Source organism: Amaranthus tricolor, chromosome 16, assembly GCF_026212465.1.
Source record: "Amaranthus tricolor cultivar Red isolate AtriRed21 chromosome 16, ASM2621246v1, whole genome shotgun sequence".
In the NCBI taxonomy this organism is placed as follows: Eukaryota; Viridiplantae; Streptophyta; class Magnoliopsida; order Caryophyllales; family Amaranthaceae; genus Amaranthus; species Amaranthus tricolor.
This window is the reverse complement of record NC_080062.1, coordinates 2,014,747-2,028,298: the sequence shown is the minus strand read 5'-3', so window position 1 is coordinate 2,028,298 and position 13,552 is coordinate 2,014,747. Positions and strand designations below refer to the sequence as shown.

General features: G+C 32.4%; 2 protein-coding genes across 3 annotated transcripts; one reads left to right on the top strand and one right to left on the bottom strand.

Annotated features, from left to right (window-relative positions):
* The first annotated feature begins 317 nt into the window (after window positions 1-317).
* On the top strand, window positions 318-3,131 carry LOC130802284 (40S ribosomal protein S7-like). Of its 2 annotated transcripts, none has more exons than XM_057666232.1 (6): window positions 318-445; window positions 1,708-1,789; window positions 1,886-1,959; window positions 2,047-2,170; window positions 2,527-2,709; window positions 2,812-3,131. In XM_057666232.1, the coding sequence occupies exons 2-6, from the start codon at window positions 1,715-1,717 to the stop codon at window positions 2,929-2,931; spliced, it is 576 nt and encodes a 191-aa protein (XP_057522215.1). In that variant the 5' UTR covers window positions 318-445; window positions 1,708-1,714; the 3' UTR covers window positions 2,932-3,131. The 2 variants fall into 2 exon arrangements, with proteins under 2 accessions (XP_057522215.1, XP_057522214.1); XM_057666231.1 differs by having other exon boundaries at window positions 328-445; window positions 1,705-1,789.
* Window positions 3,132-4,220: 1,089 nt separating this feature from the next.
* Window positions 4,221-9,486, bottom strand: LOC130802283 (mannose-6-phosphate isomerase 1-like). Its single transcript, XM_057666229.1, has 5 exons — window positions 8,414-9,486; window positions 7,888-8,055; window positions 7,087-7,299; window positions 5,366-5,623; window positions 4,221-4,761 (listed from the first exon to the last, which is right to left on the bottom strand). The coding sequence occupies exons 1-5, from the start codon at window positions 8,897-8,899 to the stop codon at window positions 4,408-4,410; spliced, it is 1,479 nt and encodes a 492-aa protein (XP_057522212.1). The 5' UTR covers window positions 8,900-9,486; the 3' UTR covers window positions 4,221-4,407.
* Between the last annotated feature and the right edge of the window lie 4,066 nt (window positions 9,487-13,552).

Sequence of the window (13,552 nt, the reverse complement as noted above, 5' to 3'; positions counted from 1 at the left end):
ACTCATAAAAATTATGATTAAAGTTTGAAAGAGTTAGATGATGCCAAATTATACTGTTTTTATAAAATTATCCTCTTCGAATAAATGAAGATAAATTTTTAAATGAGACGGTCTCATGGTAAAATCATTTATATACTCACGTAATATATGTATTGTGCTAAAATAATCACTTACAATTTTAAAATCATTAATAAAATAACTAAGCTAGAACGCTACTTGCCAAACCATATCCAAATGAACTTATGGCCCAATTTTCAGTTTTTGAAAAGAGCCCAAATAGTCAGACCCACAAAAACTTAAAACCCTAGCTAAACAAATATGCATCACATCATATACAAAAACAACCTTACTCACCTAAAGCCGTCTGTACCCCCTCCCCCCAATCCTTCAGCTCTCCAAGATTAATCTTTTCTCAGTGATTCATCTAGGGTTTTCTCCCCGTCTGGTATGAATTTTCTTCTTGTTCTTCATCTGGGTTTTTATTTACTTCCTTCTTCTATGTCCCATCGAATGAATAACTTGTCCTTTAGTTGATTTGCTCCTTTTTTTATTCGAAAGTTCAAGCTTTTCATAATTGTAGAACTGGGTTTTTCTTCTCTTGATCAATTTTTTTCTGGGTTCTCTTGAATTTGTTGTTTTGGTTCCTCCCCATTGTCTAATTTTTTGATCATGTTTATGGGTTATTTTTGTTTCAGATTTGGGATAAAGGTTTAATTTTTACTAAAATGTAGGTTAAGATTTGTATCGCTTAAGTTGTTTTTAGGTCAAATATGTGTTGCATTTTAAGGAATGAATATATGGTCTATTTATATATTGATTTTACTGTGTATAGATTAATGAAATTAATTAAGCATTTGTCTGGTTTTGTTGCTATGAAAATTTTCTGAAATTCTATCCATGACGTTAATCTACTTGTAAACAAATGACATTTTGAATTAATTTTTTCACTATTTTTGAGCTAGATTTCTCTAATTATTGATGTCTATTGTATGAATTTGTTGTGAATGAATTTTTTTTTCCTGTCATTAGACTGTCTATGGATTTTTGAAGCTAACAAGTGATCTTGTGGGTAACCCTTAGAATTCTTGTTACCCTGGGACTCTGGAGAAGGCTTTTGTGCTTATGTGTTTAATCACTATGATTGTCGTTAGAGGTGTTCAAAACAGATTCGATGATCCGATACATACCCGACTTTATAATCGAACCTGACTTAACTTGACTTCAAAATGAATTTAAAATAGTGTAAAAATTAATGTGGACACAAGACCCAATTTTAAACCAACACCTAACCCGAAATCAACCCGACGATCCAAATGAACACCTTTAATTGTCGTGTTTAGGTGCTGTTGGCAATCGAGTTGTTTGATTTGGTTAACAAATGAACTCTACATATTTCTATCAATTGATCTCTTTTGCCGATATTGCTTACCTTTATTAGTTTGATGAGCTTGGTCGGCTTTCAGTTTTAGTTGATCTAATACACATTCTAGTTATAGTGTAACAGTAGTGCTGAATTTCGGATGTAATGGCCGTATTGGTCACGGTCAATGCAGATGGCTTTGCAATTATCATGACGTAGATTGTGGTCGTAATATCCTTAAAACTTTAGCAATGCAGTTGTGATGTGGTGATGCAAATGCCATTTGCGGTCCTTGTATATTGTTGTCGGAGCTGATTTAAATCTTATTTTTTCTTTTGTATCAGAAGTTTCAAGATGTTTACCGCACTAAGGAAAATACAAAAGGAGAAGGGTGTTAACCCAACTGATTTTGAGGAGTCGGTTGCTCAGGTTCAGTTTGGACTAGTTCTTTGTTTTTGTTATGTTACGGGATTTGCTTTTTCTTGTGAAGAATATTCCTAAATTAAGCTCTTTTATTCGTTTTAGGCGTTTTTCGACCTCGAGAATACCAACAAGGATCTTCAAAGTGAATTGAAGGATCTCTACATCAATTCTGCTGTGTAAGGGTGGCATCAATTTTTTTTGTCTCGGACTGTATTGTTTTGTCTGCCTTGAGTTATGTTAATGTTGCTTCTTCGATTATGCAGTCAGGTTGACATTTCCAACAATCGCAAGGCTGTTATCATCCATGTCCCGTACAGATTAAGGAAATCTTTCCGCAAAATTCACAACCGGTTGGTGAGGGAGCTTGAAAAGAAGTTCAGCGGCAAGGTAATTTTGTATTTTGTTTCACTGAACTATATTTGTTCTTATGCTATAGTTATTTCTTGGTGTGGATTTTATATGTGCTTGATATAGTAGGATAATACGATGATTCACAATTTATATGCTTCTTGATGAATGATGGGCTTTCGCTGTATATAAATTTATCCTAAAATGAATTTGTTTAAGTACCATACCAATGTCCAAGCATCAAGGATAGGACACGGGTACGTGAAGCAAAATGAAGAGTAAAATGAAGAGTCCGAGTAACATAGATATAAATTTATGCTGCAATGTGTTAGTCGAGATATTATGAACTGTTGTAGTATATTTTCTTATCATTTTTTTCTATTCAATGTGTTTAGGATGTTGTTGTAATTGCCTCTAGAAGGATTGTGAGGCCACCAAAGAAGGGTTCCGCAGTCAAGAGGCCCAGATCTCGTACTCTCACCTCCGTTCACGAGAACATTCTCGAGGATCTTGTTCAACCCGCTGAAATTGTAGGAAAACGTTGCAGATACCGTCTTGATGGTTCAAAGGTTATGAAGGTAAAGCTTAAGCTTCTAAATGAACAATATTTACTCTTATAAGGATAGCTTTTTTCGGGTTTTAAGCATACTGAAGCATTTTGCCGTTTTGGTTATTTGCAGGTTTTCTTGGACCCGAAAGCTAAGAACGACACGGAATACAAGCTCGAGACATTCTCTGGGGTTTACAGGAAGCTTTGCGGAAAGGATGTAGTTTTTGAATACCCGATGACCGAAGCCTAAACTAGCATTTAGAATGTCATTGGAGTTTTGTTGTGCTTCATTTCACAAAAACCATGTCTATTTCTTTTTTTATGATAGTTTTGTTCTTGAGCTTGAATTTCATTGTTAAGTAGGATAAACAAAAATACACTTATGTGTCTTTTTTGCTGCCGGAGATTTTGAGTTTTGAAAGGTCCTTCTATGTTTACTTGATCTCTTAATGCTTTTTAAATCACTTGTGTGACACATTCTTGTAACAGACGATTTCACCGTGAAATGTACCTTATATAATATATATAGGTTTAATGGCCAAATAATATAAATTATTAGCATATGAATTGTATGTTTTAAGGTCATCTTATTGAGAGACGGTTATTCAATACACAAAAATAGCTCCTTGTGTGATGATCATAGCCACTTATCTAAAGCAATATACGCTATTTTTAGTTTTACCCTTGTAACAGAGGTTTAGTACTATGAAGCACCAAGTCTTTGACATAGTGGGCATGAGTGAGGAAAATCGGAATGACGCTCATCAATGTTTGAATAAGAGTCTCAAAGTGGTTCATGAGTTACAATGTATTTGGGTCTTGGGATATTGTCAATAATAGATAAATTTTTGCTTTTGATTCCTTGAAATTAAACTTATTATTATTTTTAATAAAATTTATCTATCCAAAAATAAACTCATCTATTGTGTAACCATCTTTAAAAGCTTCTTTGTAAGTTAGGCAATTGAAATAAACAATAGTTGAATTTATTTTTAACAATCATCCCGAACATGTTGATTTATTTAAAAATAAAACAATAGTTGGGTTTATTTTCAGCAAATTAAGCAAATATTGATTTATTTTTAACATTTTTCCCTAATGTATTTTTGACGCTGCGTATTGTTCTGAGGTTGTTTTTCATGATCACGAAATCACAATTCATATTTCTATTTTCCATTGCATATTATTGATTATGTTTCTCATGATCTTTTTATTGATTTTGACGTTGATTCCAGCTTTGTAAAATATGCCAAGTTAAATAAATATTTGGATTAATAACATGTTAAAGCAAATAAGTTTCATCATACACATTTATCTAGTTGATCTCGGAACAAAGTGATTCAATTTTGTGTGTAGTCTAAGGGGTATCTAAACCCAAATGTACTATGTATTATATGACTACTTAACATCAAATTGATTATTAATCACACCACCTCAGATTTTACTATCTTTATGCCTCTCGGGCCTCGACCGAGGGAGCAAAGACAACATTGAATCTTAAGTTCGACAAGCAACAAACGAGAACACAAAGGATGGATATGTGAGAAATTTCTCTTACTACTTTTTTACTATACTCTTGTGATAGCATACATATGTGTACAACATAAGTTTTTCTTTTCGCTTTTCGGCTAAAATTAACAAATATATATAGATACATCAAATCTCAAAATAGTGAAATTAATGATGCAGGAAGAAAGCCAAAAGAATTATCGGAAATATAAGCGCGCTATGCAGCAGCTTCGTCCTCTGTGAGGGACGTTGACAAGAATTTGCTGTTCACTCCAGCTCGATACAGTTGCAGCCGTTTACCCGTACACTCTATGCTGAATTTTGTGTTAGCCGGTGCAAATAAAACATCGCCTACTCTTATCTTTTCCGATGAAAAGGGCGTAGTGCTTATTGTTCCTGTCCCTTCTGTGACTACAAATAAGGATGGACCGGCCATTGCGGGAAACTTGGTTGAAGTTCCTTCGGGGAGATCACAATGATCTACCTCAAACTCTTCAAATGGAGGACGGTACCTTTTTGTACGTCCGTCACTTCCCTCAACGTTAAAGCCCCTAAGAATATTGGGACGACCCTGAAAGTCAGAAAGTACGGTCAGAGAAACATGGAAAGAAAGAGAGGGAAGAGGTCGAGGGGGTTCGATCAATGTGAGAAAGCGTGTCTTAGACAATAGCCGGCCGCACTGTCACATGATTCACTAATCTACTTACAAATCGTGAATCAAGAAACGCAAATTGTGGTAGATTTTGCTATTTTAGGGTCATTTTGAGCGAATCGCGAATCCAAAAAGCAAATTAACTGACGAATCATGTTACACTAGGCCTGGCATAAATTATAAAATTAATACCAAATTTCTTGATAAAAATTGTAAAAAGTGTTGAATACCCCTCCTTTTTTTTGTTAATTTATTATAATTAAATTTGATGACCCCCCATCGTTAAAATCCTAGGTCCGCAGCTATAATAGACATGTCACTTGCAAGCCCGCATGATGTCAAAAGGTATAATTAATGGAGGATGTACTAAAGCCATGATGGAAACAAAGAGGGACAAGAAGTACTAGCAAATTGGTTAAATTGCTACGTATATATAACAGGTGGAACCAACAGAAATTCACGGGATTTTGGAGCAACACAAAGCAACCAAAACTGAATGGCTAAGTGGGAGTCGTGCATTTACCTGTTTGTATGTGAGCATCTCGCACAAAGTCTTCACATCCCTCTTCTTTGGAGTTAGACCAGCCCGAACAACATTATCTGAAGTCGCCATACACTCGATGCAATCACCAGATACATATGCATGGAGTTCATTCGCCCCCAAGCACAAGGCCTCACCAGGGTTAAGAGTTACGAAGTTCATGAGGAAAGCAGCTAGTACACCCACGTCACCTGGATATTGCTGTTCAAGCCGTAGGACCAACTTCTCCTCTGACGTTAACTGGTGCAAAAGACATTACATTATCAATTACATCACTACTGACCCAAAGCAAGAGGTGTCCATTCGGGTCATCGGGTTGATTTCGGGTCAGATGTTTCAGATCGGTTTAAAATCAGGTTTTGTGTTCACATTGATTTTTACATAATTGTAAATTCATTTTAAAGTAGGGTCAAATCGGGTTTGGTTATAAGGTCGAGTGAATATCCGTCATTAGGTTTGTTTTGAACAAATCTACACAAAACACAAATGAGAGCAAGGACCCACTCAAGTAAAAGAGAAAAAGGTTGTAGGGACATCAAGTCAAGATAAATAGAAAATTTTAATAGTTAAATAGCACTCACAAAAGTTGATCACATTGTACTAGAAAACATCCAAAAAATCCCATAACAAGGGAACATAATTCACAAGGAAAAAGATATTTTCAAAAATAAAGGGTCGGTTCTATCACAAATTGGCTAAACAGCATAGGGAAAATGTGTTATGCTTAAAAAATGGATGTAAGAGAGCATATAACTTATACGGGAAAATAAAGGAGAAATCAATCAAACAACACAGCCACGATGATTTATTCAATGACGAGATATTGCTGAGTGCATGCTTGCTCTAACCAGTCACACTTTTCTGCAAGCGTCAACTTCAAAAGCCTAAATTCAAGTCTCGGAATGTACTGAGTACTCATCCTCCACCCTCCGAGGTTGCTATAATTCCCATTTTTTATCAGTTCCACATAATTCGCTACATTTCCTTTTATAGAAATGATTCTCAAAACTTATTTAATGCTCATTCTTATTTCTTTTATTACCACTCACACAATTCAAATTTTTTGTTTTATTCTTGAAGAAACTAGGGCGGAGGAGTACTTCTTAAGGAAAGTGAAACCAATCGAGTATGAGCTCTCTTATGATTTAAGGCTGCAACGTATACCAACCAGACCAGGAAACCAAAAACTTAATGTAGACAAGTAAAACCAGCCAAATCATCATCATCATCAACCCAATACCCGTCCTGTAAACAGGGTCTGGTGAGCGAAGGTGACGGACAATCCATACCCGTACTCCCTTCAAAGTGAAACCAGCCAAATGAAGTACAGAAATTCACCATCTTGACGTTTAATTAATACAGAGTAATTTGATAAGTAAACAATTGTTAATGACGAGACATAGATCAAACATCAAGTAGATCCATGTTTTACTAACACTTAATACCTTCACGGATAATATCAAAAGTTATCAACCGGGCTTAAGTTGTTACATGAAAGAAAGCAACGCATAATATCCTCAACCAAGCTCTAATGTCTCAACATTGAAATTTTGTACGTATATCATACAATTGGTAATAGATAGGCAACGGTGATTAAATTTGTAATATTGGTACGACAATTTAATGCAAAAGTTTACCCACAAGTTTATTCATCGCAAACTAAAAAATTAAATACAAATATAAACTTACAAGAAAACACATACCTCTTTCTTCTTCCTCAAGCGACTAATCAACTGTGATAGCACCTCAGCAACGACATGCTCACTTGCTGACATGATATGGGTAAAAAGCTGTTTCAATGCAGCCTTAACTTCGTGCTCCCCGTCTTGTACAGTAACATTCAAAACTTGATCCACTACAGCAGCACCGACTAGCTGTGAGATTTCCGGAACGCCTTTAAGAATCTTTTGGAGATCCTGAAGTTGGAAGGAGACAAAAGCATCAGCAAGGATGTTAACCTATTTTGACCCACTCAATCATTTTTCGAGAGGGGGGGAGAAATTATAAGTGGAGAAAATTGAACTTCAAACATATTTCGAAGGAAAAAAGGACAACATCATCCCCTTCCCCGCCAAGCAATATCATACTGACAAATAAAGACATACATGTAGCCATTATGGTCAAACCATAGCAAGAATAAGCCATCAGAACATAATTCTAAGGAAACAAAATAGTTCCTCAATAATATCATATCAAAATAAACGAGAGTTCCATTTTACTGTAACGAGTGGAAAGATTTAAGTCCTTATTCATTCGAGCTTCTATGGAACAACAAGCATTTCGTTATCCCAATGTCATTACGATTTACGTGGCCATTTGAGGGGTCAGATGTACGCTATCTTAACCTTACTAGTGATAACAAAAAAGTTTTTTCCAAATTATCCATGGAACAAGAAAGCATAGAAAAAATACCAAGGACTTCAAACCAAACAACTAAAACTACCAAAACAAGTAGTCATCAACTATTATCAATTGAAGAAAAGAAGCATGGATTAGCTTCTTACCTCAATTCCAACAAACCCACAAAGGATCTCGAATTTTGTTACGGCAAGAGCCATTTCTGGCTTATGATTATCATCTTTGTAAACACTAGGGTCCCTCCTGTGCAATATCTTTGCCAACTCTTTACATGGGTGAGCTTGTATGGACAATGTTTTTGCAACCGACAGAACCTACAATGATCAAAAGAACAGCATTACAACCAAACTATTCCTATTAAGCACAAACCAATCACATATAAACTCCTATCACAAGATTCACCACAAAATTTTCCTATATATCATATCTACATATAGTACACAAAATTAATTTTTTTTACTTGGTCCATTAAAATTGTAAGTTTACGCATCAGCGTCACATGATTCACTAATCGCCCGGAAAATCAAAGAAAGTGAATTATGGTTGGTTTTACGCTATTTTTAAAAAACTATTTTGAATTCAAAAAGCAAACTAACCGGCAAATTAAATTAGCAAAATCAAACTTATAAACAACAACTGAAAATATACATAAAAAATTGACCAAGTTTTTACCTTAAATAAGAAGGGTAGATCATAGCCCCATTTCTCAACAACCTTATTTCCAAGTACATTAGGGTTCTTGGCAATCCAAGACTTGAGAGTATCACCTTTAAAATCCCCACATTTTCCATTCAAAAAAACAAAACCTGGGTTTCCATCACTCAAAAAATTACCTTTCTTAACCACATGAGATGAGCCAGATTCATGGGTTCCCATCCATAATTCAGCAAAGGGTTTGCTAGGATCCAATTTATTAGCCTCAGAATTGGCACTGTACAATCTATAAACCTCAGAATCACTACCAATTTTGCCCCAATCATAGTTTTTTACAGAACATTTAAGTTTTTGAAGATTATCATCATCCCAAAAAAGCCCATTTCCTGTCATAATACCCTTACTTTTCTTCTTCAAAAAGGAAACCAAACAAATCACAACAAAAATCAAAGAAATGGGTAAAAAAGTTAAGTAAGAAACATCATCAACAAACTCTGTAGCCATTGTACAAGACCAATAAACTTACAGGAGGAGAGAAAAAAAAAACTCTCCTCCACCCAGAACACAAAAGGATTGACTTTAAAGGAAAAATGGAAAATTGATTGGTACCCACAAATGTAAATGGTCTAAAGTAGTGAAATTGAGATGAACTAAATAGAAACTTGATTGAATGTTAGAGAGAAAAAGGAAATGTGAAGTGGGTATATTGAGAAAAATGGAAAATGTGTATCATTATTAAGAAAAATTGGACCTTTATATAGAAAAATAAAAAGGGAAGGTGAAAAATTGATGAAGAGGGAAACAGAAAAGGAATGGAAGATTGAGATCCAGAGAATGGGTTTTTTGTGGTATCTTAAGAGAGAGAAAGAGAGAAGTGAATTGAAAGGTACAATTACAAAATGACACAAATAAAAATGATTTTTTAAATTTAATTTGTGGGTTTTTGATGGAAATTTGGGGGAAATTTTATAGTTTGATTTATCAGAATATGAATGGGAAGAAGAAGGAATTGAGGGTCGGTGGGTGTAAGAAAAGGGAAATCTGGAGGTGTAAGAAAAGGAGGGAGAAATTAACTGATTAAAAAGTATACAGGGAACAGAAAACAGGAAACATAAGGGTGTTTTGTTATTATCCATTTATTACTTCTGGTTGATTATTGATTATTAATTTTTGGAAGATTTTATATAGTAATTTTGAGATTTTAGATTTTTTATGAGGTAATTAAAAATTTTGAAAAATTCACATAATAATTTTGAGGTTTATCAAATTATTAATCATGACTTTTTTGCACTTAAAATATTAGCAAATGTTAATATCGAAGCTTTAAAGTTTGTTGTACGCCTATTTATGCGACTCACTATTTTAAATGCTATCAGTTTCAACCTTTTCCCTCAAAACATAAACTCTAACTCTACCATCTTTGATTTTGGGGGAAAAATTATAATTTGGATGAGAGATGATAGAGTTAAGACTTATGTTTTGGAGAAAAGGTTGAAACTGATGGCATTTGAAATGGTGAGTCGCAAAAATAGACATACACCAGCGTCAAAGCTTCGAAATTAACGTCTGCTAACGTTTTATGTGCATAAAGGTCACAACACAACAATTTGGTAAACCTTAGGGTTACCACATGGATTTTTTGAAAATTTTGGTTACCACGTGGAAAACCCAAAAACTCAGGGTTACCACGTGAATTTTTAAAAAATTTTGCAAAATAATATAGAAAATATTATTTTTTTTTTGGGGGAAAATAGACTAGAAATTCCTAGCGACAATAGAAGAAAGGAAATTACTTTTTAATAAAAAGTAAGAATCAAACTTGTATCACAAAAGTGAATGAAAAAACCCTTAACTATCAAGACTATAACTCAAAATTCCTTGAACAAATATACACTTATTATGAACAAATGTTATAAATATAGGAAAACATTTTCAATAAATGAGTAGTAAAACTACACATTTAGATAATCTACATAATTTTAGGATTGACTATGATTTAATTCTCTATTTTGGTCAACATGTAATTTAAGGTCTTACATACAATGTTTTTTTTATCGGACCTTATATGCAAAGTTAAAGGCGAATAACAAAAATGTATATCCAATTTAGTAAAAATTAATTACACACCTTTAATAAAAACAACGTGTTCCACTGTAATAATTAAATTAAAACTGTAATTAATTAAATTAAACGCATATTTACCCCTTTATAAAATTATAAAATTTATTTTAACAATTTTTTTTTTCATCTTTATGACAAGGAATTTATTTGCACCATTTACAGAAATAATATTATTTTCTTATTTATAGAAATTTTATAGCCTCTTTCAGAATTAGAAAAAAAATACAATCTAATGGATTGTATTTTTCTTGTTTAGATGAGTTTGTCTTCTTTAGATGTGTAGCTATCATTTTGTACTTTGAAGACGTGTATTCTTTTCGTATCGCAAAACAATTTGCGATAGCCAACATTCTAAATATGTTTTTTAAATTATTTCTTTGTTTGTTTGAAAATTAATTAATTATACTCCATAGAATTTTTATAAATAAAATTTGTTATGCGTTAAATGAATTATTTTGTTCATATTATGTCGTAGTGGTGGATTTATAAGTATTGTTGCTAGGGAGTGCAATGCACCTCAAATAGAAAAAGTGATTATTATTATTATTATTATTATTATTATTATTATTATTATTATGCAAATAAAAAAATTGCAGATCAACAAAATAATCTAATTTTTTACTTCAAAAAAAAAAGAATAATCTAATTTTTGAACTACAGGCTCTCTCTTGAGAGACCATCTTTTCTAAAGACGGCTCTTAAGTCTTTCAAGAGCCCAACCCACTAAAAAACTGTAGAAAACTATTTTCTTTTTGGATGAAAAGCTTTCTGTTTAACTGTCTATTCCCAAGCAAAATAAAACATCATTTAGTAATAAATCAAATTTTTTATTTTTTTTTAAATTAAGGTTCATCAATGGTGGAAAACAGTAATGTTAAAGATGACAATTATGGCTAATTTTTATGATTTGGGGTTAAAATAGTATATTTGGGGTTATAACATAATATATTTGGGTTTATAACAGAATATATTTGTGGTTATAACAGAATATATTTGTGGTTATAACATAATATATTTGATGTTATAACTCAATATATTTGGAATTAAAACTTAATATTTTGAGGTTTTATAACATAATATATTTGCTTGTATTATTATAATATCAATTTTGTAGTATTATATCACAAATATATACTGTTATAAACCAAAATCTATTACGTTATAACCGCAATTATATATTTTGGGGCCTCAACCATCAGCTTAAGTTTTTGGTTGAGTTGGTTTCTTGCCATGGTATCAAAAGCCGACATGACAAGAGGTCACGGGTTCGAATCTCAACCACTCGCTTATTTAAAGTGGAATATTTAGCACCATGTATAAGGATGGCATGTGCTGCATCTACACTTCTAGCTCAAAGGGCTCTCATGTGAAGGGGCGTGTTAGAGTATAGAACATATCTTGGGGCCTCAATCATCAGCTTAAGCTTTTGGTTGAGTTGGTTTCTAGACATTGTTGATGGTCGAGACCCCAAGATATGTTATATATTCTAACAGTTATAACATCCCCAATTATATTATGTTATAACTCTAAATATATTATGGTTATAACCCCAAATATGTTATGTTATAATTACAAATATATTATGTTATAACTCCCAATATATTATCTTCTAACCACAATTGCTTTATTAATTTCCCCCAAATAGTAGACATTGTTGTCTTCTTCAACATCACTATACACCATTGATGAAGCTTAATTTAAAAAAAATCAGAAAATTGTAAATCCAACTAATATATAACACAATCAACCAAAAAAAAACGAAAATGAAAGCTTTAAAAACGAAAATGATGAAGTATAAATACATAACTTTGATGGTTTTGTAAATGTTGAAGAAGATAAACAGAGAATAAACAACAATGGGATTTGAGAGAGGAAGATGAGTAGTTTTATCAGAAAAGAGAAAAAGAAAAACTGAAAATAAAAGTTAAAAGCATTATTTAGAAAGTTTAGTTATTTTTTTTAAATTTAAAAATTAAATTGGCCCAAACTTGAGACATCTTTTATAAAGACAGTATCAAGTAAGAATTTGTGTTTGAACTAATACAATAAATGAATATCATCATTGAATTTAGTTATACAATGGTGAAAAAAAGTTGAAGAAGGTAGGGTCGTCTTTTTTATACAAAGTATTTTTGAGTATCAAACTAAACTCGGAAAATAGCTCTGTATGAAAATAGAAACTTAATAAAATCAATAAAACAGAGAGTTAAATTTTGAAACTGTCAGAAGAGCAAGTATTGCTTATTAGAAAATGTCATGATTTTACTTTTCACCTAGCTTGCTGCTTTCCTACAGGACAGAGTAAAAATTAACAAACTTTTTAAAGACTCTGTGTAATATTAAAAAATGATATTCTTTTAATAATTATATATTTTTAAACATTTAATATATACTTTTAGTAATTTAATATTAAAACTTTATATTTATATGTTAAACACGCCTAAAAACTGCCATGCATCCCTAATTTGAAACAGACTAATAAATATTAACCTTGTCCACAAAGTAATTCATACTATATTCATAGTTGATTATTAGTAGTAAATCAAATAGAAAACCGTGTGATGGTGGTCGAATTACTAGTTTTCCAAAGGGTGTTGCTAAACTTCGCCACTCTTTTCATTTTTTCGCCACCCCCTCCGAATGAAATTACGAATTTGCCCCTGAATTTTTAAAAATTACAATTTTGCCACTCATTTCAAATTTTTTATTTATAATAATAATAATAATAATAATAATAAAAACAACAATAATAAAATTAAATAATAATAATAATTATTATTCAAAAAAAAAATTGAGTCGCCCAAAATTGGGCGACTGAACCATGGTCGAGTCGCCCAGATCTGGGCGACTCGACCATGGTTCAGTCGCCCAATTTTAGGCGACTCAATTTTTTTTTATTTATTTATTTTTTTTTCTTTTTTGGAAAATAATAATAATAATAATAATAATAATAATAATAATATTAATACTAATAATAATAATTTATAGATTAATGTGGTCTATTAGCTCAGTTGGTTAGAGCGTTGTACTATTAAC